This window comes from Dipodomys spectabilis, unplaced genomic scaffold (genome assembly GCF_019054845.1).
Source record: "Dipodomys spectabilis isolate Male_0828 unplaced genomic scaffold, ASM1905484v1 ptg000096l, whole genome shotgun sequence".
Lineage (NCBI taxonomy): Eukaryota > Metazoa > Chordata > Mammalia > Rodentia > Heteromyidae > Dipodomys > Dipodomys spectabilis.
The window spans coordinates 11,322,477-11,350,334 of record NW_024870773.1 but is presented as its reverse complement, the minus strand read 5'-3'; the positions used below and the strand labels follow the sequence as shown (position 1 = coordinate 11,350,334).

Genomic DNA, 27,858 nt, shown 5'->3' with positions numbered 1-27,858 from the left:
TCTCAACCTATTGGCATATTTGCTCATCCAAGGAAAGTTGATTTTCTTTTCTTTCTTTTCCAACTGTTTAGATTTTTATGTTATCTAGTCAGACATTAACTTTTAAGCTTTTGGATAGTATATCTGTCAAATATATTACTTTGTCCAAGGGTTTCCCTCAGAGGACCATAAATCTGCAATGAGAAAGAAGTATGAGTGAGTGAAAGGGGGAAAAAGAAGGTCAGGAAGGAATCCTTGCGAAACACTGCACACAATTAAGTATTCTGTATTTTAACTTATTCTTATCATAGTTTCTTCAAGCAATCATGTCTTAAGAGTTTTGCCAACCCTGATGACCTTAACTAGACTTGGTCCAGATTTATGAAGACTATAAAATTAGGAAACTTTCATTTGAAAAAAAATATTAAAATCCCCTGGATGGTTTCCCAAAGCACATGGAACATTACTTAGGTCTCTATTGTTTCGGCTAAAGGGACATATCATATCTACAGCTCTAGCCAGGTCTGAAAGAGTTCTGTGACCGATGGCTAATGGAACCAATTTTCACTCTGGCAGAACAAATTCAAGTTCTAATACTAACTTGAATCCTTTCCTTTGGATGCTAGGAATCAGATCTTTTGAGAGAAAATTGTATCAGCACCTCTGCCTATTAAGTGATATTCTATTTATTTCATCTCAATAGCTGGCAGAGACAATGGACTAAGAATCAAATCTACAATTGTAAACAAACAATTTTTTTTGAAATTTCAAAATGTGCTCCCTTTTGACTTTAGTCTCTTCTTTCTTTCTACTCCCTCTTGGCCTCAGTTTACTGAAAACTTTACCCATCTCCAGTGTGGATCTCCCTCAAAAAATGAGGACCAAATGGTCTAGTGGACATATTCACCCCTCACTGATGAGCACATCGCAGTCACAGGCCATTAATTGTCACTCACATTTTTATCACCCTGCATCTCATGAGCACCGGAGGTACTTGCCTATCTTCCTCTGTGTTGAGAAAAAAAAAAAAGTAATAATTTCAATAGAATTCTTCAAGTTAGCATGCTTTGTCAATGGCTTCGTTGTTCCTTGTTGTTCACTCATCACCTCTTGCCTGCCATGAAAATCTTTCCTTCCTATTATTAAAGTCAGTCATTATTAAAGTCATCTCAAGAAGCGATACCTCGGCCACTTCTAAGATATTGTCAACCGGGCATCATATTTTCAGTACTTCAAATTCTATTGTACTTTCAAGCTTCTGAAGCAAACATAATATGCTTGCATATTTCCTCAGATGGGATTTTGTATAGACCATGATGTGACAGGAAAGATGATGTTTATCGACTGCCTTTGGCATACATTTTTGCTATTATCAGAACAAATTAAAGTACATGTCTCTGGAATCCTGCATGCCTCACATTTGAGAGAGAAAAAAAATCACAGGAACAAGAAATCTTAATAGTTATGTCCATATTCATCAAATTTCACTAACATATCTCTTGAGTGCATATATATAATTTTAATAATAATGAGATCTTATTTTATAACATCACTCAAGGGATTTAGGTTTTTCTCATAAAATCAGATTTAATTAAAACTTCATGAAAAGACCAAAACCATGTAAATCATTGCACTGTTCCTAATTCTACAAACTCTCCTTCACTAGGAGAGGCTGCTTTAGCCATTTGAAACATGGAGTTGGCACTTGTCAGGGGTACAGCAAAGTAACTAGGCCTATCTTTAAGGAACATAGACCCTGATTAGTCGTTTTCAATTCACAGAAAGTAGCTTTGCTAAAATGTTTTCCAATGAGAAGCCATCATTCTGAATACTTGGAACAATTAAGGCTCATTTTCAAGATAGTTTGAAACCCCCCCCAAAAAAAAAGGAAGAAAGAGAGAAAGAAAGGAAGGAAGAAAGGAAGGAAGGAAGAGGAACTTTACAACTTTGAGGGGGAAGATGGGAAGGGATGGGAAGGGGAAACGGAGGAGCCAACAATGCTTGATAAGAAATGTACTCATTATCTTGCCCTTCTGTATGGTATTTTCACAATTAAAAAAAGAAAGAAAGAGTTTAAATAGTTCAAGAATCTTTTTCTATTTAATCATGAAGAAATTCAGAGCAAAGATAGTCATTTCGTTAGTTCACCAAAGATCTTTGACCAACTGCACACCGAGGGAAGAGGACAGTAAGTCTTCAACTGTTTCCTGAGTTTAAAAAAGGCTGGGGCCTCTACTGACAAATTATACATTACAGGCTGATTCTTCCATGTCTGAGCATAAGGAAAGGCGCTGTGTATCTGGTTATATGGGAAGGAGCAAGCAAGCCTTTACTATTAAAGTTCTTGTCTTAGGAATAAACTGGAGAGAAGACAGATCCTGTGCTATACACATTTTTCTCTTCTGAAATTTTGAGCACAGATCTACTGCAGATGAAAATCAGTTGAGCTTCCAACAGGGACTGAGTGAGAAAGAACCTTCGAAAAGAACTTCACTCAACCCGGCCAATGCTTTAAAAACGTGACCTAACTGTTCCAATGCCTCGCTCCATTTTGATTTTGAAAGAAAGTCCTCCTGTGTTCAAGAACAAAGTGAAATCTTCTCCGTCCTTCTTCCCCTCCTTCTCTCTCCACAAGTTGATCACGCAAAGGTTCCTAGTTTCTGCTTTTTAAAATAAAGATCTTTCTTTTTCCCTCCCTTCTTCCCCCAATCTCCATGACTACAAATTTGGCTTTAAAATGATTTCCCCACATAGGACCTCTTAACATAGGAACTTAAAAACCTGATCCCAATAACCCCCACCCTTACTCCTCTCCGATCTCCTCCCAGTTCTGGGCCTGCCCCCACCCTCACCCCGCCAAAGCCCTGAGCAACCCCGGCAGGACATGGGGTTGGGTTTCCTGGGGTAAAGGCGCCCGGCACCTAGCTACTAGATCCCCACCCCCACCCCCAGGGATAACCGTGAGATTGGACACGTCTTCTGCAAAATGTATCTTCTCCGAAGTCAGCAGAGCTCCGGAACCCCCCAAGCTTTGCATCCCAAGCCCCGAACTCCAGGCTCGGGGAAAACCCAACAGCCAACGGCTCACAGCGGCCCCAGCGCCAGGGTGACAAAGCGCAGGATGGGGCTCGCCACAAGGTTAAAGTGGGATCCGTACAGAGACAGGATTCGGGGAGATCGGTGCCCCCCCCCCAACAACAACACAAAAGCCCGGGAAGAGCGGGAGAGAAAGGGATTGTCTAGACTGCCCCGTGCGTGCGCGGGGTGCGCCACGGGCGCGCCCTGGTCCCAGTAAGCAACCTCCCCCCAGCACCGAACCGTTTCTCTCTTTCCGCTGAGAAGCGGGGTGGAGGGGGGGGTGGAGGGGTGTCCGATGTGGAGGTGGGGGCGGGGAGGGATCCGGAGGGGACGGGAGATGTCGGGAAAGCCGGCTTGCTCGCGCGTTTGTTTTGGTTTTTCATCTATTTGCTCCCCAATTAAAAAGTGGCCGCCTGGGCGACAGGTCTGCGGTTTTCACAGTGTAAAACGGATTAGAGGCAAAGCTCCTGCCCTTCTCGACTTTCGCTTGCGGTTTGCAACCCCCGGGGCGGGTCTGACCCCGCGGCACCTGCCCCGGCGAGCTTTCCCCGCAGCTGCCTAACCGGTGGTCTCGGCTTCCTCCTCCCCGCCCCCCCCACCCCCCACCCCCGGCGGCCTCCGCCCCTTCTGCGCCGCTCAGCGTCGGCCTGATGGGGCGGAGCCCGGCCGGCACATGGTGGAGGGGGAGGGGAAGGGAGGGGGAGGGGTGGGAAGTTCCCACGGAGCGTGAACTGCACGCCCCGCGTCCGCAGAACGCCTCGCCCCCCCCCTTCCCCCGCGCCTCCAAATCCGGGGGTGTGCGCGAGTTAGCTTGCTCTGTGATCGTAGAATTCCCTCCCCTGTCCCCCCCAAGAATCTGCAATTCACTAATGCCCGTTATTTCCAAGAGACGGTGAGTTGCCACACACCTACCATTCGGTTAAAGGGGGGGAAATTTGGATATCCCCCCCCCGCCCCCCGCCCGGTTCCCTGGTCTCACCAAATAAAGCACCGCAGCGGGAGTGCGCGGACGCTGGGGCGCCGGAGCGGCGCGGGGAGAGGCGCCCCAGCGGGCGTGCGGGCGGGCGGGCCCCTCGCTCTTCCCCGGCCTGCAGCACCCGCTTCGGCTCCGGACTTTGCGGAGTGAGTGCGCGCCCCGGAGATCTGATCCCTACTGCAGATCGGATCCACTCCTGCAGATCGGATCCTGAACCACCTAAGATTCGCTGCTGGCCTCCTGCGTTTAATAAAGGAAAAGTCAAAGTTTGCTTTCCCGCTACAGAAATGCGGCTCTGGTCTGGCCACCCGAGCGTCCTTATTCTTCCTCGGAGGAGGAAGAACTCCTCTGGCTCTCAAAAGGGAATTGTCAATGGAGACCGAGAGCAGGACATCCACGGACGAGGTCCTGCAGGTAGAACCCAAAGCTCGGGAAATAGCAGCCGGGAAGGGCCAAGCCCTCCAGCTCGGGATCCCTCCCCCGCCCCAGGCCCCTGGAGCCAGCGAAACTTGCTGCGGGTGGAGGGATCCAGCCGCGCCCAGAGCAGCTTCTGCGCCTGGGAACTCGGCGGGTTCCACCTTAAGAGTGTGGAGCCGGCGCCCCGCACCTGCAGGGGGCGCTGCTGCCCCGCGGTTCCGCCCGCGCCGCCGCGCCGCCCAGCCTCCCGGCTCCCGGGGCCGCCGTCCCCGGAGGGGGGTGGGGACGCTGGGGGAGAAAGGGCGCGAGTGCAGCCGTTAGGTAAGGAACCCGAGCCCTCCCGGATTTAGAAGCGGCCTCAGCCAGGCGCTGGCTGCTGCCGGGAGCTTTCCATCATTCGGCCGCGAGAGGAAATGCGGGGAGGCGCCCGCCCCAGCCCCCACCGCCGGCCTTCCTGCCTCCTTCCACCTCCGCTCCCCGACCCCAACCGCGCTTCCCAGACCCTTTGTTCTCGAGGTTGGGAGCTGCCGGGTGGGAGCTCTCCGGGGAAGAGGTCCCCCGTGCGCCCCTCGGAGGGGAACGCGACGCGGCCTCGCCTCCCACCTCCAGCCCTCCGCGGTCGCGGCCCCAGCGCCCCAACGCCCCTTCTCCAGCGGCCTTTTGCACCCCGACCCCCGCAGCTGCGCGGCTCCCGCCCCGCGCCGGCCCCGCGGCCAGGGCCGCCTCGGGTCCCACTGCGCCCCCTTGGAGATCTCCAGGAAGCGGGTGGGAGAGGCCAGTCTCGGGGTGGAGAAACCAAAGTCGCCTTTTCGGGGATCCTCGTGGAGCCCGATCCCCGAGAGGGGATCCAACGCGGGGCTTTCCCCGGGGTCGCTGCGGGTCGCAGGGCCGCACACGCCCCCCCCCCTCCTCCTCCCGGCCCCGGTCCAAGGCCGCCGGGGGCGTGGGGAACCAGGGCGCGCAGCCCGGGCCCTCACGGTCGGAGAGAGGAGGACTCGGCAGATCGTGCCCGGGGGAGGCTGATTGCGACCCAACGACCCCCCCTCCTTGTTCCCCACCCCACCCCGCTCCTGGCGACACCGCCCGCGTCGCCTCTCCCGCGCGCGCGACCCCGAGGGCTCCCGCGATTGTGTCTTCCCCGAGTACAGTTACAATGGTGTGCAGCTTCATTTTTCTCCCTCGGATGGAGGGCGTCGCGGAATGAATCGAGGGGATCGGGGATGCGAGGGGAGGAAGGAAGTTGGGGCAGGAAAGTCAGCCAAGAGGTTGGGAGGCTGTGGCAAGGGGTTGGGGGTGGGGGAAGAAAGGGTCCCGGGTGCCAGTCCCACGGAGCGTGACTGCTCGTCCAGGCCCAGGCTCTGGGCCCAGCACCCCCAGCCCCAGGCCGAGCCTTCAGCATCCCCGGTCCAGGGCTCCGCACCTCTGCACAGAGCCATCCCTGAACCCCACACTGCTGCACGCTCCCGCCCTCGGAGGGGGCTCCGCACGAATGGGGGGGGGTCACAAAGTAGGTGTACACACACACACACACACACACACACACACAGAGGCAGTCTGGAGCCCCCTCCCCCTCCGGCTTCTGGTCCTCACTGGCTGCTCCAAAGGCTGCTCCGAGCAGCGGGTTCCCGGGGACACACCCCGTCCCCACCCCCCAAGAGCTGGCGGCCAGCTCGGGATGCCAGGCGGCCAGACGGGCGCCCTGCCAAATTCCGCGTTCCTCTCCAGGAGACGGGGAATTGCGTCCCCGGCTCGGGAAAGCCCGCCGTACGGGGCTGGGGACTCGCTGGCAAAGCCCCCCCAAGGCGCCAGGGACGCCTCTGCAGGTTGAATTCCTGCTCCGTATCACTTCAATTTTAATTAATCTTTTAAAACACCGCTGTCACGTCGCTTGCAGAAAATTAATCAAACTTGAATCCTTGTTGCATAGCAAGAATTTCGATCGGAGTCTTTTAAAAAGGACTTCACTTTGCAAAGTCACGTCTTTTACAGCCCCCTCATCCCCCCCACCCCTTTAGCAAGGGAAATATTGCAAAAGTCAAGACGTGTTTGTTTGCTTCGTTCTATCTTCAAAATGAAACTTTGTTTACTTCTGATCTTTATTTTCCCGTCTTTGAACAAAAAAAGGAGATAAATTGCCTACCTCTGTTAATTCAAAAATATAATTACTTTGAGTGATCTTTGTTTAAGAGCCCAGATAAACTAAGATAATCTTAATTTTAATGTGACACGACCCCTATTTTTCCTTGTGAATAATGAGAATAAAGAAGTCATTAATTAATACCAAGATATCTCCATAGAAGATGGTATCTGGTCGCGCTGAGACGCTGAAACATCAGTTGTATTAGTAATTGATATGGTATAATTGAACATGTAGATAGTCGTCTATTTTTAACCTCAAAGCTCGGAGTTTATTTGGTGATTACTGAGCTCCTAATAATTAATTTTAGTTCCTTCTTGCTGCAAATAATAATAATTCTCATGTCTCCCAGTGCAACAGAGGCTTCTCATTAAAATCTACCCCTCAAAACGGTAGTGGAGCAATATTTTAAGCATGTTTTCTATTCCATTATTTGTAACAAATGTGCTCTATTTTTATATCTTCCTGATACACTTTTGTTGCAGTTTACCTGCTAAAAACAAGAGATCGTGAACTGTATCCTCAGCCTCAGTGTTGTCTTTCCATTGGTTCCACTTTATACAGAATTCCTACGACTTTTTTCACTTTTTCAAATTTCTGAGATTTAAGGATGAGTTCCACTGGAAAATCACACTTTTTGTATAGTGAATTTGCTATATAGATTAGATTCCCTCCTCACCCACAGCCTACATTTTAAACACTTTTGTGTGGTTAAAACAGACTGCAAAACACTTCCTTTTCCCAGGATGGGTTGAAAATCAGCTCTCACAATTACCTGGGTTGCATTTAATGTTAACACAACTTCTGGCATTAAAAAAATTATCTCCCAAGTAATAGAGAAGTCTTCCAAGTAATAATGTAAATTTACACTGTAGCATTAAGGTATTTGGTTATGTCTTACTCTCAATTATAGTGACTCTCACTTTTTAACCATTAGAAGGAATAGTTTTCTCATGCATGGGGGGGGGGGGGACTTCTTTACATATGTCTGGAGTAAAATGTCTCCTCGATAAATAACAGGTATTTTATGCCACAGAAAGTCTTAGTACCTCCCTACTATTTTCGGCTTGTCGGTGCTATTCCTAAAGTGTCAAAAACTCACCAGTTTTCCCACCTTTATTTCCCCCTTCCTACAATTAAAACTTAAGGTCAATATATGATGGAGTAATTCTCTCCTCTTGGATTTTATAGTTCCCCATTATAATTTAGGCTGAAATGGGATTAAAACAGGATCTAGAGTTCTAATCTCGGTGGATGTTTTGGTGTATTCACCATAATGAGTCCTATTCCCTGGGGTCATGAAGCTCCCAAATGTCAATCAAGCAAACTGATTCAGAAATGCCATTGTTCGGCTCCCACGTCACTCGCCTTCCTCTCATTTTATTTAACAATACCGGAGTTCTCTGATCAGTCATTCGGAATATGAGGCATTATCTGGGAGGGGGGGGTGTAAATTCACAAAGTGTCTTGATCTTTCTTTGAGAGATAGTGTGAAGGGGGCTTCGGCAAAGCAGAAAGTGCTTGTTTATATTTCTGTCTTCGGTCCGCACTACGCGTCGAAAAGAACCCATGAATACCGCCTGAAAGAAAAAGCACACCGTAAATCCGTCAAAAATTAATTCGTCCAGTCGAATGTTACGTTTCTATTTTCGTGTTGGAAGCACCCCTGGTTGGTCACCCGAGAAGAATATCAGGGGGTCCGGGCCCCGCTGCCATGTCCCCCTTTCCAGCCCTCTCTGTTCCACCTACTTAATAATACTAATGTGTTTACCCCCAGGAATGTACTTGGAGGCCAGCAAGGGAGAACCTTTGCCCGGCGAGGGCTTACCCAGTCCACTCGGGGACATCCGGGAGTCTCCAAACTCGTCCTCTTCCCCATCCCCACCCCGCCCCAGTCCCAGGCCTGGATCATTCACGCCTGTTTTCTTTTTTTTTTTTTTTTTTTCTTTTTCTTTTTTCCTTTTCCTAGACGGAGACAATTCCCCAGGCCAAAGGCGTCGAGCCCACATTAATCATCAACTCGGGGAAGCCTGGAGCCTTCTTCCCCGGTTCCCTAGCGCGGAGCCCCGGCTCCTGCGAGGGATTCCTTGGAGGGAGGAAGTCGTGCCGGGGACCGATGTCGTGGGAAAAGCGATCGCTGGCGACTTTCACCTGCAGAGGGTTATGAGTGGGCCGGGGGGGGGGGGACACGCGAGCCCGCCCTCCACGTGTGGGTTCCCACCTAGGAATTCGTGTGCAGGCGCCGGCCGCAGCCGCTCGCGCGCGGAACGCACCAGCCGTGCGTCCGGGGACCCCGCGGCGCACTCGCAGCCGGGGTGACCCGGACGGCCAGCGGACGTGGGGACGGGAGGTGGGGCTGCGGTCTTCGCAGGGGAACCTGATCGATCGATCCCTTTAAAGTAAAGGGTTCAAAAGTTCCGAAGGCTCCCCTCTTCCCTCCCCCACCCCACCTCCCCTTCGGAGGAGAGAGGCCGCGCGTTTCCCTCCGCTGCTCGCCTGGACTTCCCCGCAGCCCGGCAACTCCCGGGGACCTCGGCGGCGCCGTGGGAAACCACTTCCCAGGGAAGCCCCCCCCCCCCCACACACACACTTGAATGGCCGCTCGGCCTGTCGAGGGGGCTGGGGAGGGTCGGGGGAACCATCTGGCTTCCCGAGAACGACCGGACTCCTGGGGACTACGCGCTCGCAGCCCGCCCTCGCGGCGCACGCGCTTTTCCCTTTCTCCGCAAGCGGGGAAAGGCCTATTCCGCCGAGCTGGCGAAGCGAGAGCCGCCAGGCAGCGCCAGGGCCTGGGCGGAAACCCGAGCTCCCTGCGACCAGCTCCGGGGGAAGGGGCGGCGGAGGGGGGAGGTAGGGAGGAGGAGGAGGAGGAGGGGGGAGCCCAGCCAGCCGCCCCAAGAGGAGGGACGTGCGAATTCCTAAGAAACCCCTCTGGAAGACGCCAGATCTTTGCAAAGCTCTGCTCCTCCCTTGTCCTGAGGCCTTCCATCCTGTCCGCCACCCCCCCCCACCACCACCACAATTCCAACAACCCAACAGCACTGCCCTCACCTGCGACCCAGCCAGGGGGCAGAACCCTGATCTTCTTCCCACCCCCATCCTTAAGCTCTGTCTCCTGCCTGACCTTTCTGAGGCCTGGGCCCTGGGTAGACAGGGTGCTGCAAAGGAAATGAAATTGTTCTGGAGATTACAGTGGGGCTTTTGGCCAAAAGTCGCCCCCACCCCCAGCCCCCGCCCTTCCCCTCCCCATCCCGCTTTTTCTCATGCTTCCACGTGAAGTGCAAACTTGTATCTCCCGTCACAAGAATAGGCAAAATTTCTCGCCTATTTGCAGTGTTGCAAAGTTCTACACACAGCTCAGTGAACCTTAAGAGCCTTCGTTCAGACCCACATTGTGGACGTTTGTCAAGGTCTCTGGTCAGTGAGCGTAATGACAGGTGAATCTAGAAGCCTCAGGGAGAGCCCGACCTAACCCCAAGACTTAAAAGAGGCCAGAAACACAAAGACTTCCCAGAGACTTCAAGCAACAGGTACCTATACCCAAGCTGGCCCTCAGGGACCCAGAGGCTCAGTCCCTGAACTCAGAACACCCCGCCTCCATGTTCCCCTCACGCATCCACTCCCACTAGATTCCTTCTCTTCAAACTACCACAAACTACCAAGCCACAAGAACAAGAATCTTCTCTGCACACTCCCACCTGCCCAGGCACAGCGGCTAGACTCAAGCTTCAGCAACCGCTCACTGTACAAGTAGCAAGTGCTTTTAAACCTGCATGTTCCTCTGACTTGATTTAAAAGATAGAGGAGGAGGAGACAAGAAGGGGAAAGGAGGAGAGAAAACAAGAATGGCCAGGAGGGATGAGTAAGATGGGGCAATTCCTTTCTTATACAAATTCCCCCTTAATTCAGTCTTTCAGACAATCAAGAACTAGTTTCTCTAAGTGACTTTTTGTGTGTGTGCAGACTGGTCCTGAGGCTTGAACTCAGGGCCTGGACATTGTTCCTGAGCTTTTGTGCTCAAGCTTTGTGCTCCACCACTTGAGCCACAGCTCCACTTCTGACTTTTTTTTTTTTAAGGAGAGCAGGTGGATAATAGGAGCTAAAAGTCTCACTTTTTTACCCTGGGTAGCTTTGAATAGTGATCCTCATATCTCAGCCCCCTGAGAAACTAGGATTACAGGCATGAGCCATTGGCGCCTGGAAAGGTAACCTTTTTGAATGCTGTTTTACCCCTGCACCTGACTGAACCCAACCTGAAGAGAGGAAGTAGAAGTCCATGTATCTTAAAGGAGATAAACAGTTTTCTAGGGCATAATACCTTCCCTTAGCCACTCATCACTCCACAGAAAGCTTGGGAGATTCGAGCTGCATGAAACTAAGAGCTCTGCTGAACAACTAATCACAGTCTTAACCCACCATGGTTAGCATGAATTTTAGATTCCAAAGAAGTAAGGTAGCTTAGGGTTCCTTCTCCTGTCTGACCTCTTCCCTGGTCAGGAAAGGCTCACATAGAAATATGACTGGTCCTTAGGAACATACTGCAAGTGAGAGCTACCACGATTGTGATGGATAGAAGTCTAGATGACTGATGGCAGAAAAAGGAGTGTGTGTGTGTGTGTGTGTGTGTGTGTGTGTGTGTGTGTAAAAGAGAGAGAGAGAGAGAGAGAGAGAGAGAGAGGGTTTGCTTTTTCTCAACTCTACAATCCAGCCAGACTCAGACCTTGTGAATCAATCCTTCTTCAGCCTCTAGGGTAAAATAGAAGTCAGCCTGTGTGTGGGTTATCAGGGGAAGTGGGGTACATGTGTGTGTTGGAGGGTACCTTTTCTAACCCCTGGCCAATACATAAAAAAAAGGTCTTGTGGAAGGGAAAAGAAGCCTGAGAAGCGGCCACCGCCCATAGTCAGTTTGAACAACTCTTCCTCATTAAAGAAATCCTTTGTATGATGCTGCATTTCTTTCCCAGATTTGTAGCCGCCACACGGAAGGAGGAGGCAGCTGCAGTAGCTGCTGCTGCTGCTGCTGCATGCAGGCATCCAGCAGTGTGTCCCTAGCAGCAGACTTGGTGTCCCCAGTGTGAAGGGCCCAGGCTTTGCCCATTAGGCTGTGACTGAAAACAATCCCCTTGCTCCAAGCAGCGTGCACCGTGACTACCCCAAATCCCTAAACAGATTCCTGGACAGAGAGAGAGAGAGAGAGAACACACAACACACAGCATGATTGTCTGAGAACTGGATTTGGTAGGAAAAAAGAGTAGAATCTCACCCAATTCTGAAATCACTACCAGAATCGTGTGGTAGCAGGTATCTGTTTATATCCATGATAGTTTCACAATTTGTCCCCTAGAATGACACATCAAAAATCTTTCCCATGCATAGCACCAAAGGATGTTTTTATATCCCACTATTGTGTTTCGATCTTCTATAAACTATATTGTCCATTTTGCCTGGATTTTAATGAAAGAAGAATTGTGCAAAAGCCCCTGCTTTGTCCCAGAACTGAAACAAAGACTAATGCACAAGAAAGGCATAGCCTCTCCAAATCGTCCTCTTGTCTGATTTGGGAAGGAAAGCTCCTAGAGCCACCAGCGCATAATTGTGGTTGATATTTAATCCTCCTTGGTACATAGCTCATCTTTCCACTGTGCAGAAGTACCATTGAGATATGACTAACCTTTAGGGTTATATCCCAAACTGGGAGTCCAGGGCTTACACTTGGATTGTCTGGGCCTCTTCTAACCTGAACAAAAAGGATTTAAAGAAAATCACATTTTTTCCCCTCACAACAAAGCATTCCTAATCACTTCAGCTTGTTGGTGAATTTTTATTCCCGTGTCCACTTGGGGTATTGAAATCGATCGCTGCAATATTTAATATATTACACTCCTAGGGTCATTGCTCTCCTAAGACCAAATTCTCTCCCTCTTGCCCTCAACTCAGCCTGGCTTCTGCCCTTCCACTCCCATCTGACCCTCTGTTTATCTGTCCACATAACGTTTTTGTTTTTTGTTTTTTTTTTGTTTTTAATTCCCAGCCCAGCCAGGCAACTTCATCGCGTTTATTCTGTTTTCTTCTGGTATGGAAAATTCTGAAAGCTCTAGGCAGCAGTGCACTTAAAAGGGAAAATGAGGAATTCAGTAGATTGGAGAAAATTAACCTGCCACAAACAACCTCATTAAAGAACTGCCTACCAAGAGTTAAGAATTAATAGCAAAATGGATGGGAGAAAAAAAAAAAAAAACCCTTGAGTGAAGAGACCTTAAACCTCTTTCCCTGAAAGGTGCATAATTTACAAGCCTAACCTAACATTCTGTTTTATTTCCCTTTCCTAGTGACCTGTCCCATAACCTTGTAATCCACTGTGGGGGCGTTTTTCTCTTTGGTCCCTCGCTTCTTCTTCTTCTTCTTCTTCTTCTTCTTTACATGTCCTAGATTTGCAAGTCTAAATACTTTCTGATATATATATATATATATATATATATATATATATATATACACACACACACACACACATACACACACACACACACACACACACCACATATACATTTGTTGTTGTTTTTGTTGTTTTTTAAATGCACTTAAATTGTTTGGAGCCTTTTAATTTAGAAAGACACTTTGAGAGACTCCTGGAATACCCCCTGGGAATTGTTGGATGATTTGAAGAGTCCCCTTAAAAGAATTGTGTTTGGATAGGAGAGGGGTTGGGGGGGGGGGGATCATGCAGAAAGAAGCATGAAAAACCAGAGTGAGGACATTGTGTAGATTTAGTGTTCTGATGGTACTGTGGTTTATTTTGCCCATTAAGTTCAAACTTAAGTAAAGCTCATATGTATGGACTGTAAGTTGCTTTTCTAATGTTTTATTGGGCAGTGTATTCTATATTGGCATTTTATATGCATAATCCCATTTCAATGTTGAGCCGCATACTAAATCCTGGAGCAAGCAGATGAAATGCTGTATGGATATTACACTCAATTTCATTGGCTTCGATGAGACTTTACACATTGCTATTTCCATTGTAATGGCTTATCTTTGTCTAGAATTTTGCACATTGACATACTATTCCTTTGGCCAAGATCCTGAATGAAGAAACCATGTCAATGGAACAGCCATAATGATGCCACGCACATCGTTGCGGGTCACCGGAATTAAAGGTCCTAACAGTATTTATGAAAGATTTCCTGCTTTTCTTTTCCTTAATAATGATTATTTTTGCAGGTTCTTTTTTTCTTTTAGGAGGTCACATTTAAAATCAAGCTTGGAGTATGCACTATAGTATTGGTTCAAAACAGGAAGAGATAGGAAATTCACAACCAGAATGCTTCCAATTCATCTAGAAATTCCTTCTGTGGTGACAGGGTACTACGAGTGGCCCTCATGTGTATAGTATCAGATTCTATTTAGATAAACCAGTTAGGGATTGACACAAAGCACAAGATTTCAAAAACTCTGGCCACCCAAGCCTACAAAACATGAAATAATGCCTTCTCATTGAAGTTCTGCAAAATAAGTTCTGCCCTATCCTATTTAACTGGATCTTAAATTACAAGCATTAATGACCATGTATAAGATAATATGAAATGTTGATATTTCAAGGAAAAAATAGATGTTTCAGGGGTAGTTTCCTAATGAAGATGGCAGGAGTATCTAACTACTTTGCTAATTCATTTTTAAATTTATGGCCCATAAAGATGTGAAAGGATAAAATAAACAAGGATTTTAATGTTTTTATTACTTTCTTAAAATTATACCAGCATCAAAAACCAGACGAGTCAAATGTCACCCAAGCTCTTCCTCTTTAAAAAGAAAAGAAAAGAAATCTTCCTTATTTAGGAAACAAAAAAAGTCTCTCTTTTTAATATCAGATAAGAAATACTCCAGTGGTACTAATGTATACATTTTTAATTCTTTATTGGTAATAGAAAAAAATTAAAATTGGCTTTCTGTAGACCAATTTGCCAAATGATGTATAACACTTGGAACAAAATTAAAAGCATTTCTGTACATTTGCATCTGGCAATACATTCCATGTTAGAACCATCGCCATGTGTTTATGGAGTGGCACTCTCCTGGTCTTGAGATCCACACTGTTTTTTTATAGTCCAACCAGAATAGCTCAGTACATACAAGCAGGAGGAGAGGCTGCTAAGCATGGGCCTACACCTCAGCAAGGAAGCTCAGGATCACCACAGGCTCCCAGACTGCTTCCCTCAATACTGGTTTAGGTCCAGCTCTTCCCCCTTTATCCACCTCTGGAGAAAGAATTACTAAATATTGGTATTTCTTCCTGTAGTCTTAATCTGGGTTGCAAGAGTTAGGTAGGGAAAGTGTGGGGGAGGTGGGGTGGGAAAGAGAAGCCAAGAGAATGGGGAAAGAGAAAAAAAAAAGGGGGGGGAAGATAAAAGGGAAAAATGAAGAAAGACAAATAACTCTGTTCCTAGCAATTTCTACAATCTACTGCAGGCTTTATTTCAAATGGATATGATAACCTGAGATCTGAAAGTTTAATAACTATCCACCAGACTGCATATTTGGATCCAATGCAGAATCAAAGCAATAACAACAACAACAACAACAAAACCCAAAATCCTCATCTGGGACATTTGCCCCCCCATAGACACCTAGGATATTTATTTGAAGGGAGGGAAAAAGATTGAGACAAGAAAAATGAATGCATAGGCTGGGAATGTGGCTCAGTGGTAGAGTGCTTGCCTTGCATGCATGAGGCCCTGGGTTCGATTCCTGAGCACCACATAAGCAGAAAAAGTCGGAAGTGGCACTGTGGCTCAAGTGGTACAGCGTTAGCCTTGAGCTGAAGAGCTGAGGGACAGTGCCCAGGCCCAGAGTTTAGGCCCATAACCAACAAAAAAAGAAAAGAAAAATGAATGCAAAATGTGTCTTTGTTTCTGGGAGATGCAATGATTTAGGCCCTTTCAGGTTGTTTCAAGACCGAAATGCTCACCTGCTGACCAAGTTGTAGCTTTCGTATCTTTTATATATTGTGCTTTATCTAACTTGCACAGGAAAGGGGCAGGAAGGATGCCTAAACTAAATGTAATCCCCTGCTTTTCCTTTCCACAGTTCATCATTTATTACAAATATTGTGCTTTTCCTGGAGCTAACTTAAACTGATCTTTATGAAGGCAAGCACTAACAATGGATGTTATATTGAAACCTTTCAGTGCCCTGCATGTGCTTCTCCAATAACCTAGTCTCCAGAAGAATTCTGAGTTTGTTTATTTGTTTGTGTTTTTTTTTTTGGTCATGGCTTCAGGAAGAGGGCAGGCCACAACTCAAATGGTTTCCCTTCTGTTTCCCTTCCTTTCTTCCATGCATCTGGGGAAGGCCTTTGGAGACTTGTGTGAGCAGTCGCTCTTTGCAAGACTGGTGGTATTTTAGGTTCTGATTCTGTTGGCTACTCAGCCTTCCCATCCAAAATACAAACCTATTGATGATGCTGATTAGATGAATAACTATATCTTACTTACTATATCTCTCCTCCACCACCAGCACCCCCCCCCTTCGCTTTTTATCTTGTCCCAGTCATCTAATCTGAAGGAAAACACTGGCAGCAGGATCTAAGAAACAAACATTTCTAGCATTCTAGGTTCTTGAGTTGTTGTTTTTCACCTAGGTATGGTTTTTCAGGCTGTATACCACAACACACACACACACATACACACTCACATCTGCAAGTAGTAGGCTCTCCTAATTCTTTTTCCCAATCTGTTCACCTCTCTAGCCTTAAGTGTCCCTTGCAACAAGAGAACAACCCTTTCCCCAACCCCCAAGTTGGGGAAGTCCCTGCAGCTATGACCCCCGGCTGCTAAAGAATAGAGAGCTACAGTGCTATGACCCAAACAGCTGAGATCTGGAAAAAGAAACCCCAAGAGCCAAGTAGTGGCTGTTCCTTGGCCAGTAAAATATGAATTCTATTAAGCAAAGGTTTTTGGAGTACCCATTATGGCTTTTGTAGGTGCTACAGTTAGGTCCTGGGAAAATACAAAACGAGGGGGGGTTGGGTAAGGGGTGGGAGGGGTGGGGAATGATGCTCAGCAAGGGAAGTGTGAGGAGACCCGCATAGAAGCCATTGACAACGGTTTAACACCGCGCATTTTGAGGTTCTGTTTTTTTTTTTCCAACCAAACTGAGTGATCTTTAGGGAAAGCCAAATACACAGGATGAAAACATCCTGTTTGGAGAAACTAAGTAAGTATAGAGGAGCAGCTATAGCTGGCGAGTGCATTAATCAGTCAGGCAAGGGGCTTGGAAGCCCAAGGCTTGAATTTGGTGAATTCGTGCAATTTGGAGCATTTCGACTTAGTATTGATCCCTAAACTCAATTTTGAAAACAGCCTCCACCGCAGATGTGTGGGTTGTGTTATCCCAGTATTTGCACGCATCGATTGGACTAAAATAAAATGCATCATACTCTCCGCAAAGAAAGGAAGAAGCAGGGACAGTCGCAAGAGGAATACCAGAAAGTGCATAGTTAATATGGGTCGTACGCGAATCCGCGAAACAAGTGCTTTAAACCCTGGGGGATTGCACGTAATAGCTAATTTGGTGAGAGCGAGAGTGCGCAAGCAGAGGGCCATCTTAGAAGGAAGAAAGACAGCTGAATACAGGTTTTTCTGACGGGAATTAACATTTCCTTGTATTTTGTATTAGCTAATGTCCAAACCCTCACTCACAGATGATACACCTAACCCAGGTTTTCTTCTGCTGATGCGGGCCCCGGAAGAAATTTCTTTTTCCCCTCTAGCTGCAGTGCCCAGAGTTCAGAAGCTGCAGAGAAGCGGCAGCTGCTTTTCCCCCTCGGTCCTAAATCCCAGGAAAGGCCTGCAGCTCTCCGCCTGCAGGACCTAGCAAGGCCCTCTCTTTCCAACTTCCTACAATGAAGCCTGCCCTTTATTTATTTATTTTTAAATGTATTTATGTGCCCATTTACTTCCCGGGGATCCCAGCTAGCTAGAAAGAGAACTGGAGGAGATAGGAAAAGAAGACACGAATTATTTCGTCTTGGGCTACAGAAATTGTTTTCCTTGTTAAACATCCAGGACTCAAAACTCTTTCCTCTCTGATTTCTCCTGCCTTCTGACTCCCTTTCAGGGTTCCAATGGAGAGCGTGTGTGTGTGTGTGTGTGTGTGTGTGTGTGTGTGTGTGTGTGTGTGTGTGTGTGTGTGTGTGTGTGTTTGTGAGAGAGGAGACAGAAAAAAAGAAGGAGGGAGGCAAGGAAAGAGCACTCGAAACAAAAGACAAGGAGGCCCAGGCAGGGGCCTAGAGCTCTCCCGGGAACCAGCTCTGCCTGTAGACCCCTCTGGTTCCTCCCGGCCGATAGGCATTTTGGGGGGCTCAGCAAGCCTGGTGGAATGGGCCTGAGCTCAGACTCCAAGCGATCCGAGATCTGGAGACAAAGCCCCCCGCACCCCCACCCCAGCCCAGTCCCACCCGCAGCAGCTCGGCGCGAGCTGGAGCCCAGGGATGGCTGGGCTGCGTTCCATCCGATCGTGGCGCGACCTCCTGTGGGCTGTGACCCCGGAGGGGAGCCCCGGGGCCGCACCGCCTCCCCTGGGCCCTGGCTGCCTCGAGTCTCCGCAGCCAGCCGTGCTGCCTGGCCGTACTCAGCCAGCTGCTCTTCCGGGCCCGCGAGTTCAAAACATGCTTTCTCATTAATTAAAACCTGGAAAAACCTGGACACTTTCTTCCCAGGCCGAAGCAGCACCTCCAGAGGTCCCTGCGGCACTCTCGGCCGGCGCCAGCTTCTCTGCGCAAGGCCTTGGAGGCCGAGCGGCCATTTACTGCCCTCTGATTGCGCCCCGGACCAGGTTAGCTCATAAAGCCTTTCACACTCAACAATGGGGATTTTCTCAACAATTAACAAGAAACAACATAATAAAGCCATTTACAAAGACCTTGTTATTTACTATAAATTAGGCACTCTTTAAGAGACCAGTGCGTAATTTCACACACTTTACAACTGGGGCTGCATTTTAAACACCCGGGAAAACAAGCTTGTTGCACTTTCCTGTGACTTATCTGCGGTGCACCTCTGTTTCCCCTCATCCCCAGTAGCAGCTTTGTTTGCATGGCTGCACTCCAACCTTCCAAGCCCAGGGTGCTTTTCCAGGTCACTGTCTCCTGTTTCCCATTTCCAGGTCGTCATTTCCCTTGCAGATGGCACCGAGAGAAGTTCCAAAGGGACGGAGACCTCCGTGCAAACAGAACCAAGGAAGCCCTGGCTCCATTTGGTCCTCCCACTTTTAGGAGCTGTGTGCTCTCCACACTCAGGGTCTCCACTCTTGGGCCACTTCCCAGGTGGCTTCTCAGTCATTCCGGCTCTAAGTCTCATCTCTTAGCCACTCATATCCCCAACTCTCATTTTGGAGGCTTTGGCCAGCCCTTTGCCCAATGCAAAGAGCTAAGCCATCCATCTGCCTGGAGAGAAGAGAGGAGGCCTGGGTGACAAGGTGAGAAATAGCCAGGCAGCAGTATAGGGATGGGCAATGACTTCAAGACACACAAAAGGAGTGCAAATTGAGAGGAGGCAGTCCAGCAGTCCCCAAGGGCTGGCCCAGAGGGAGGAGGCCTAGGCTGGCCAGGCACCCTGCTGCCCTCTGCTCCCAGCCTCCAGGCCGTGTGGACCAAGAGGCTGCTGCAGATGAGCTGAGGTGCAGGCTCTTCAAAGTGGAAGCTGGGGATGGACACGAAATTGTCACATGTTCTAAGGACTAGAAGATCGGGAGGGGGAGGGGGGAACAAGTCACAAAGAAATTTGTTTGCCACCATGCAAAATGGCGGCACTTAAACATCTTTCTGCTGGTGGCCAGAGAGTTCAAAAGTGCCTTGGGTCACTGCAGGCCTAGCCTCACCCCAGCTGGATGGTTGGGGAGCAAGCCAGGGAGAAAAGGACCCTGAATCCCTCTTGTCCCCCAGGCTAGCTCTTTGCCTGCAGCCTTTGGCCTGCTTACTTGTCCCCTGCCTTCCCTCCCAGGCCGTTAGGCCCAGAGCCCGCGCCAGCAGCCCCTGGCCACTGACCCCTGTTTACAAACACAGCTCGGGGGCGGGGTGGGCCGGCCAGAGCGCAGGCTGGCGGGGTGGGGGGGGACCCGGTGCGCCTCGGAGGACGCCACCAGCAGAGAGGAACGAGGACTTGGTGCGAGAGAGCGAGGCCGGCAGCTGGAAAGGACTGAACGCCTTGTTTTTGAAACTGTCAATTCCCTCAACCCCTATTGTGAGGGCTTCATGCAAAACATCTCAGGCCTTTTAAAGTAGGAGCTTGTGAGGCCGCCACAGTTTGAAAAGGAGTGAGCGAGTAGCGGGGGCCTAGGGTATGGGCAAAGAATGATAGCTGCCCCCCTTTCTTTCTCTCCCCCCCCCCCTTTCTTTCTTTCTTTTTTTTTAAGCAAAAGAGGGCCTGCCAAACAGGTAAAAATGCAGCCCTCCCCCAATCCTTGGATCTGTCCTAGGTCCCCAACCCCCAAGCTAGTTTGCAAAATGCCCTTTGGCCTAGGGAGCAAACTAAAACCAAAGCTAACATTAAAAATACTTCTTCCTTGGAGACAAGGGGGAGATGCTGGGGGTGACTGCACTGACAAGGGAGTACTCCCTAAGGTGGGTACCCAGTTAGTTCTTTCTTGCCAATTCCCAGAGGTTAGTTGATAGTGAGCCTTTAATTCCACCCCTCCCCTCCCCAACATACACACAGAATTCTAGTTGGGCTCTGGGAAATCCCTCTTTTCACATCCTTTATAACAGGAAGTTGTTTTCAAGGTGAAGCAAAACTCTCCACATTTTCTTTCTTTTTTAGATGCTATCACTTTATTCTTTAAGAAAAAAAATTATCATAGAGGATTCTTGGTTTTATTTTCTTTGAAAGAAAAAAAATGCTTTTGAGGAATTAGTTTCTTCTACATCTCTTCCTGCATGCAAACAAAAGTATCATTCTCATATCAGCAGAAAGTCCCCACCCAATTCTTGTTGGCTAAAACTTTTGAGGAATTTCTAAACCATTGAAAGTCACCCAGACACGAATAAGATAAAAATCCACACACCAGCCCATCTACTTTGTATTATTGCTGTTTAGTGGTGGCTCCTTGTTGTTGATTTTCAAATAAACAACCATTATTGAGATTACTTCACTGTAACCAAGTAAGCCAGTAGAAAGGAACACCCACTGTAAAAAGTAAATAGTGTGTGTGGAGGGGGGGAGGAGGAGGGAGCAAGCTGCCTTTTCTCTAAAGACAGATAACCTGACTATGGAAGAAGAGAGTGCATGCATCTCTTAAAAAAATAATTAAATCTTCAGTTCACAGTCTTATCAGGAAATTACTTTTATAGAAGACCAAAAATGAGTTTGTTTCACCAGAAACTCAGAGAAAGAGGCTTTCCTCATGTCTGTGAATATTGAGCTAATTTAGACACAGGAATCAGTAACCCTGGAGCCATAGAGTGCTTTAAAAAAAAATCTATTCCCTGAAAACATTTAGATGTAAAAATGCAATCTATCAACGGAGGTAACTTTTGTTTCTTCCTCAATAAGGCTTACTTAACATTTGAACAAATGGGACATTTATAGCAGCTTAGGAAAATGTAGATATTGTCATTAATCATAAAACTGAAATAAAATAAAGTTTACTGAGAATAATTCCCATAGCAGGATGGAAAAACAGCTATGGGAGTACCAGGAATTAAAAGAATACCTTGCACATACAAGTCCCTGCATACTATTTGGTATACTTTCCTGACAGAAGCCCCAACTCAGGTTTTGCTGTAGCTGGCTGGCTTCTGGTAGTACTGTGGGATGAAATTTGTGTTGACTATTGAATTTTTTTCCTTTTGATGCCATCACTCTGGAATGCCTCGGCCTCCATACTGCTCATTCTCCAGCTCCTATAAACTGAAACTATTGATTCTCTGAGGGCTGGAGACCAAGTGTCAAAGCTGAAGGCCGATATTTTATGTCAGACACTCCATAGGGTATATTTGTTTTAATTTGTACTTATTCCAAATTACAACCCCACCCCACCCCCAATATCTGTAGTTTTCAAATATATTCTCAATTTATAGTTCAGGGACAATGAGTTCATCACTAACAAGGAAAGCACTGGTCTAAATATAGTAGTCCTCGTACTCTGAACTTTTACGACTTATCAGTGATTAGAGTAGAAATTACTGATGCCCACTCTGTGTGTCACGCTTTTTTATAGATTGGTTTTCCAGGACAACTCACTATACCTAAATTGTGTATTGCCTTCAAAAGAGGAAAGATCTCAGACTAAAAAGCCAGTCATTTAGCTTTCTGAGATTTTAAACTGAAACATGGACTGGTCTTTGGAATTGTATACAAGCATGAATTCAAGGATGATGTCCCCCAAATTTTTGCTTTGACCATATCTACCATTCCAATATAAAATGATCCAGTGACCCTACATCTGGCAACATTCAAGAAGGAAAGGAAGGGAGGCAGTTCAAAACATCTGTTTACTCCATCCAAGTATATCTGGATGCAGGTATACTGGGCCTCTGTCCTTTAAAACAAGAGGAAAACCACAGAGCATATACAGCAATTAGAGCTGAGACCATCCAGATCTTTCTGCAGCATTTATAGACAAAAGGAAATTTTCAAAGGCTGCAGGAATTAAAAGGTTAAGAGGGAATATAGGCTGAATTTCCATGAGAAATAGTGACTTAATCACATCTCAGTGGTGCCTTGTTTTGCTTTGTGATTTATGATCTATAGATGCAACTTCTTAGATTCAAGATGGCAAAGATCTGAGATACATAATTGGTGGCCCCAAAATTGTTAAGATTCAACTTTCAATTAAAACAACAACAAGAGCAACTTATCTCTGTCTGCTTCACTTTCATAAATCTGAACCTTGTAGAATTTGATTTGTAACAAAGTTTATAAAGTTTTCTTGTTATCTGGGGGCAAAAAAAAAAAAAATGTACCAGGGACATGGATAGAACCTGACTGGCTCTAGTTGCAAAGTATTGCAACAAAACACTAGACCCAATAAATGCATGTCTTTTAGGCAAAACCATTACAAGTGAAAATGTCAACAAAACCATTCATTCCTGTTAACCGTCCTTGAATCTGGAATAAGTAGAAATGTATGGAACCAGGAATTTTAAACAGTGTTTTTTAATTGAAAATAAAGCTAAAGCATGCTTTTCAACAGTGCAAATTTCCATAATTTTGATTTACTGCTCTCATCATCACAACACAGTATACCAGCATGGCCCTTACCAAGGGCTAGACCCTAGCCATTTGCATGTTGAACTACTTTGATTTTAAGTGCAAATATAGATAGTCACCTCTGATTGTCACTTGCAGTAGAAACTCTCCTGCTCTATGCACAGGATGGTCTGAAAACAGAAGTTTGAGAGAGATGCAGAAAAAAAGAATAAGATAATAGAATCCAAGTGCCTGAGTTCTGGTACCAGAAAAGCCCTGAAATAACTGATTTTTGTTGTTGTTGTTTTTTAATTTGGGGTATTACAACTCTAACTCTTCTTTTTCTTATTTGTATTTACGGCTTTGTCATTATGAAGAGTTAGACCATAAAATATCCTGCTATTAGGAGAGATATTTTCATTGTTTTGAAAGTTGGAAGAGTCATGTTTAGATCACAAGATGGACAGGAAACAAAGTAACAGTCATCTTATTTAAAATGTTTGGGTGAGAACACAAAAAGGACTTTTCCAATTGCAAGGAGTGGCTGTAAGAGTAAAAGCACATCCTTAAAAAAATACAATGCCACATTTCTCTTACTTATTATATATGAGGCAGTTTTTTAAAAAAAAATCAGCATTCAATCAAGATTCATACTCCATCTTTTCATTCAAAAAAAAAAAGCCAACAAAAATAAAACAAACCCACATAACAACAAAAAGTTAAGTGCAACTACTCTTGGAGAGGGAATGAGAGGAGTAAAAAGAAAAAGACACCCCACAAACAAGAGCTCCTGAAAACTACATTTTGGGCTCACAGAAACTTCTTGCTACCTCACTGTGTAACCATGTAACCTAACAAACTTTCACTGAATTAACAGTTACACTTCCAGGTCTGAAATCTAGTGCATAAACTTAATGGCTCATTGTAATATTTATTATTCAACCTTTTGACATTTATTTGTAGCAGTTGAATTGAGGTACCGGTGCATTATTAGCATTGAAACAGTAAAGTGTTCCAGCTCTACCATAATAACTGAGTTTTACTTGAGTCTTTAGCCTGAAGTAGTCTGTGGTATGTAAACCAACCCTTCTCCCACCCCACCCCCACCCTACTCCAAAAAAAAAAAAAAACCGCAATGGAAAAAAAAAAAAAGTAATCCGATTTCTGTCTTCAAAATGCGATAAACCAGGACTCCAAAGGGGGTGTAACACCATTAATGGACTTGTACAAACCATCCTGTGCAGTTTACAACAAAAGGAAGGTAATATGGTTCAAGAAAATATCTTCCAAAACATCTTTATGAATTAAATTTCCTGAATTTGTGACTAGGTGGAAGAGGTATTGCAGAACCGCCCAGCTGCCATTTCCATATAGGATGGGCCTTGTGAGGAGTTTGGGAATCCTTAGTGGTGTTTAAGGAATATGCAGGCCACAAATCCCCATCCTTCCCAATAATGAGTGATGGTGGACAAGGAAAATTTGCCATGAAATTAAATGGCCTTTTCACTGCGGATGCTACATTGCTGGCTACCTTTTTGCGTCTGTTTATAACTGTAAAGTCATCCAGTGTTCCTTCGTGTGTCTCAGTTTTACCTGTAGGACGAGGGCTTCTAGCTGATTTCAAATTTGGTTTGACTGGAGGAGTCTGAAGGACAGGTCGTTTTCCCAGTACTAGTGTCCGGTAATTTTTTCTCACCCTGGCACCAAATTTATATTCCCCATCCTCAGGTTTTGGAGAACCTAAAGTGCATGAAAGGCCCTGACTTTGAGCCAGTGGATTCAAGGAAGGAGTTTCTTTCTCAGGGCATGCAAAACCTTCCTTGGCTGTGGTTAACAAGGCGTCCTCCTCTTTATTTTCAGTCACACTGTAAAATTCACCCTTTGTATCATTGCACTCGCACTTTAGCTTATTTGTGATAAGATCAGGTTCATATTCTTCATTAGCACTACTGTCTTCTACTTTGATTTTAATATTGTGCAGAAATGGCAATGTCTTGTCGCCCGTGTCAGAGCAGGGGGTCTCTGCTTTAGCAGCAGCAGCAGCTGCTGCTGCTACTGCTGCTGTTCCTACTGCTGCCTCCACTTCGGGATCAGGTTGAGAAGAGGGCAAACCCGTAGCAAATGCGGGACAATGAGGGAGTTTGGAATCTTTTTCTGAATTTGCTGCTGCTCGTGAAGAATCCTGACTTAAGAACCTAGCAGCTATTGTGCTGTTATCTGCACAGTGTGTAGTAGGAGTTGCTGGTAGGCATTTCCTAGCCTCTCGGAGTATTCTTTGTTGTGGAAATGCATTGTTTGTCTTTGGGCTAGGTGAAGAGGCCCCCTCTGCCAGGCAGTTAATGGTCAGGTCAGTTCTCTTTACAGTACTGGAAATTTCAGAGTGTGGGAATGTAATCTCAGATACCCTATCGTTCCTTATCTCTGGGAAACAAGTCCCCAGGCTGGCCGGGCAGTACACCGGAGACGCTTTGGGGGTCCAGCTCTGCAGATTCCACTCTTCTGGCGACTCGGCTTTGACACCACTCTGGAGGTCGGGAAGTCTGCCGGCATCCTCGAAAGCAGCGGGTTTGGTTGCAGCGGCGGCGGAGGCCAGATGGTACAAGAAGTTGGCCTGCGCCTGCACGCTGGGAGGCTTGCAGAAACTGGTGCGCCTGAAGCGGATGCTCTGCACTGACACTTGGCTGGAGCCGGAGCTGGAGTCTGACTCGGTGGACGAGTCCTCCTCCTCCTCCTCCTCCTCTTCCTCCTCCTCCTCTGAGCTGACTTCACTGGAATCAGAGGCCCCGCTGCCCCCCTCTTCCTCCTCCTCCTCCTCCTCTTCCTCTTCCTCCTCCTCTCCTTCCTCCTCCTCCTCCTCCTCTGAGGACACAGAGTTGCTGGAGCTGGAGACACTGGAGCCAAAATCCGAGTCGTTGGCTGCGTGGTCCGAGTAGGAGCTGGACTCGGAGTCGCTGCTGCAGCTCTCGGGAAAGCTGCCCAGAGGGGGCTGCGGCCGGTGGTGGTGAGGGGGGTGGTGATGCGGCGGCGGCGGCGGCTGGGCCCGGTGATGGTGGTGGTGGTGATGATGGTGGTGGTGGTGGTGGTGGTGGTGGGGAGGCGGGCAGAAGCCGTTCACCAGATGGAACCTCTCCAGGCACGTAGCCCCCGCGGCCGCCGCCGCCGCGGCCGCCGCCGCCGCCGCCGCCGCCTTGGCTTTGTAGGACCTGGGCAGCAGCAGCAGGCGCCGGGCGCCGGCGTGGGGAGCGAGCAGGCAGTCCTTGGCGCCCCCGCGCTTGCGCTTGCAGCGGTAGGTCAGGCTCACCGGACCCCCGGCGCCCGCCGCCGCCGCCGCCGCCGCCGCCGCCGCCGCCGCCGCCTTGGGCTGGGGCCCTGCCGCCGAGGCTTGGTAGTAGGCGGCGGCGGCGGCGGCGGCGGCGGCGGCGGCAGCGGCGGCGGCGGCGGCGGCGGCGGCGGCGGCCGGGTTCTTGCTGCACAACAGGCTCCGAAAATAGGCAGGGTCCGAGTGGAAGGCGACGTAGTTTCCCTGGAGCGGGGCAGTTTCATAGTTTAGAGGGGGTTTGCAAGGCGATCGCACGATTTCCGGGTAGTGAGAGCCCGGGTATTTGCTAAAAATCTGAGGTAGATGGGCGGCGGGGCGCGCGGCGGCGGCGGCGGCGGCGGCGGCGGCGGCGGCGCCCGGGCGCGGGGACTGCGCGCTGATTGGCAGGGGCCGCGCGGCTCCGCTCAGGCCCCGCCAAAGTTGGTGCTCGTCCTTCCAAAAACCCGCGCGGGGGCTGGCGGCGGCGGCGGCGGCGGCGGCGCGCTCTGGCGGCGGCGCCTTTGTGGCCAGGGCCCGGCCGACCCTTCTGCGCTTGGTCTTGAGGACTCGCTCGGTTTTACACGAGGTATACAGAGCTTCCACGTCTTCCCGGGAGATGAGCGTGCATTTGGCGGCGTGGAAGGCGATGCTGTTGATGGCCTTGAGTTTCCGCAACTCCTCCAGATCGCAGTGGTGCTTTTTCACTTTCAGATGATCCATGCGCTTGTGCACGGTGGTCCTCGGGATGTTTTTCAGCAGATCTGTGAAGACTTGGGAGAGGGCAAACATTTGCTTTCCTTTAATAATGAGGTAGCCGAGCCGCACGCCATCCACCTCTTCAAAACCTGACTTCAGGTCTCCCATCTCGGGCACTAAATGATCCCCACCATTTGCAGTAAATATATACGTGACGCGCACATACACATGTATGTATGTTAATCCTCCGCCAGATGCTGCGGGTGTCTCAAGGCATCCTGCTAATAAAATAACAAAGACTGTTATTCCCGGCGAAGGGAGTGCCAAACTCTAGGCGAAATTATTGGGGGGGTGGGGTGGGGGGGGAGGTTTAAACAAAACAAAACACACACACGCACACACACGCACACACACACACAAAACACCATGAAATTACACTGACTTGATTCTTGCTCTTTTTTTTGGTTTTCGTTTTTTTGCAAAAGAGGGAAAAAAACCATCCGGTTTCTGATCTGCCAGTGTGGTGTTGGTCTGAGTCCTCCAGGCAGATCAGTACCTGGGCCGCTCTATTCCTTCTTTCTCCATTGGAGCACTATGATAATGGAATGTGAAGGGAGAAAGAGAAAAGAAATGCAGCTGCTATTCCCGCCGCTGCTTTAGCTACAAATAAAATGACAGAGTGAAGTGAGCTCGTCCGGAGACACCTTCATCAATTAATTCCCCTAAAGCCAACGCTGATTGGACACTCCTGACAGGTGATGCAATAAAAATTGATATTCCACCCCTTCCCCCCAAAATCTCCTACTAATTAGCATACCCTTATACTGCCACCTCCCCTCCCAAAGTAAATAATACAGTCGGTATATAAATCTTTCCATTAAACTATCGGAGCTCAGAAACAGCCTGACTCACAGACTTCAAAAGAGGCAGTGTGTGTACGCTTAAAAAAAAAAAAAGCCACTGTATATTCCCCTTTAAAGAAATATTGCCTATTTTTTGCTTTATTTGCATTTTTACCAATACAGCTATTATCGTTTCAAACAAAAGCATTAAAAAAAAAACATTATCAAGTCCAAATACATATACCCCACCCCCT

The 27,858-nt window shown here is 47.9% G+C and overlaps 1 protein-coding gene across 2 annotated transcripts; it reads right to left on the bottom strand.

Annotated features, from left to right (window-relative positions):
* Window positions 1-20,428: 20,428 nt before the first annotated feature.
* On the bottom strand, window positions 20,429-27,489 carry Skida1 (SKI/DACH domain containing 1). 2 transcript variants are annotated; one of them, XM_042686325.1, is made up of 2 exons: window positions 27,205-27,489; window positions 20,429-27,043 (listed from the first exon to the last, which is right to left on the bottom strand). In XM_042686325.1, exons 1-2 carry the CDS (start codon window positions 27,260-27,262, stop codon window positions 24,066-24,068), a joined length of 3,036 nt encoding a protein of 1,011 aa, XP_042542259.1. In that variant the 5' UTR covers window positions 27,263-27,489; the 3' UTR covers window positions 20,429-24,065. The 2 variants fall into 2 exon arrangements, with proteins under 2 accessions (XP_042542259.1, XP_042542260.1); XM_042686326.1 differs by having other exon boundaries at window positions 20,429-27,040.
* Window positions 27,490-27,858: the final 369 nt, after the last annotated feature.

What these genes read in the sequence shown, in the direction of transcription:
- Skida1 (XM_042686325.1), bottom strand. Translation starts at nt 27,262, where the DNA reads ATGGTTTTTTTCCCTCTTTTGCAAAAAAACGAAAACCAAAAAAAAGAG. An exon ending in AAAAAAAGAGCAAGAATCAA is followed by an intron (nt 27,044 to 27,204) that starts GTCAGTGTAATT and finishes TTATTTTATTAG; the next exon opens with CAGGATGCCTTGAGACACCC.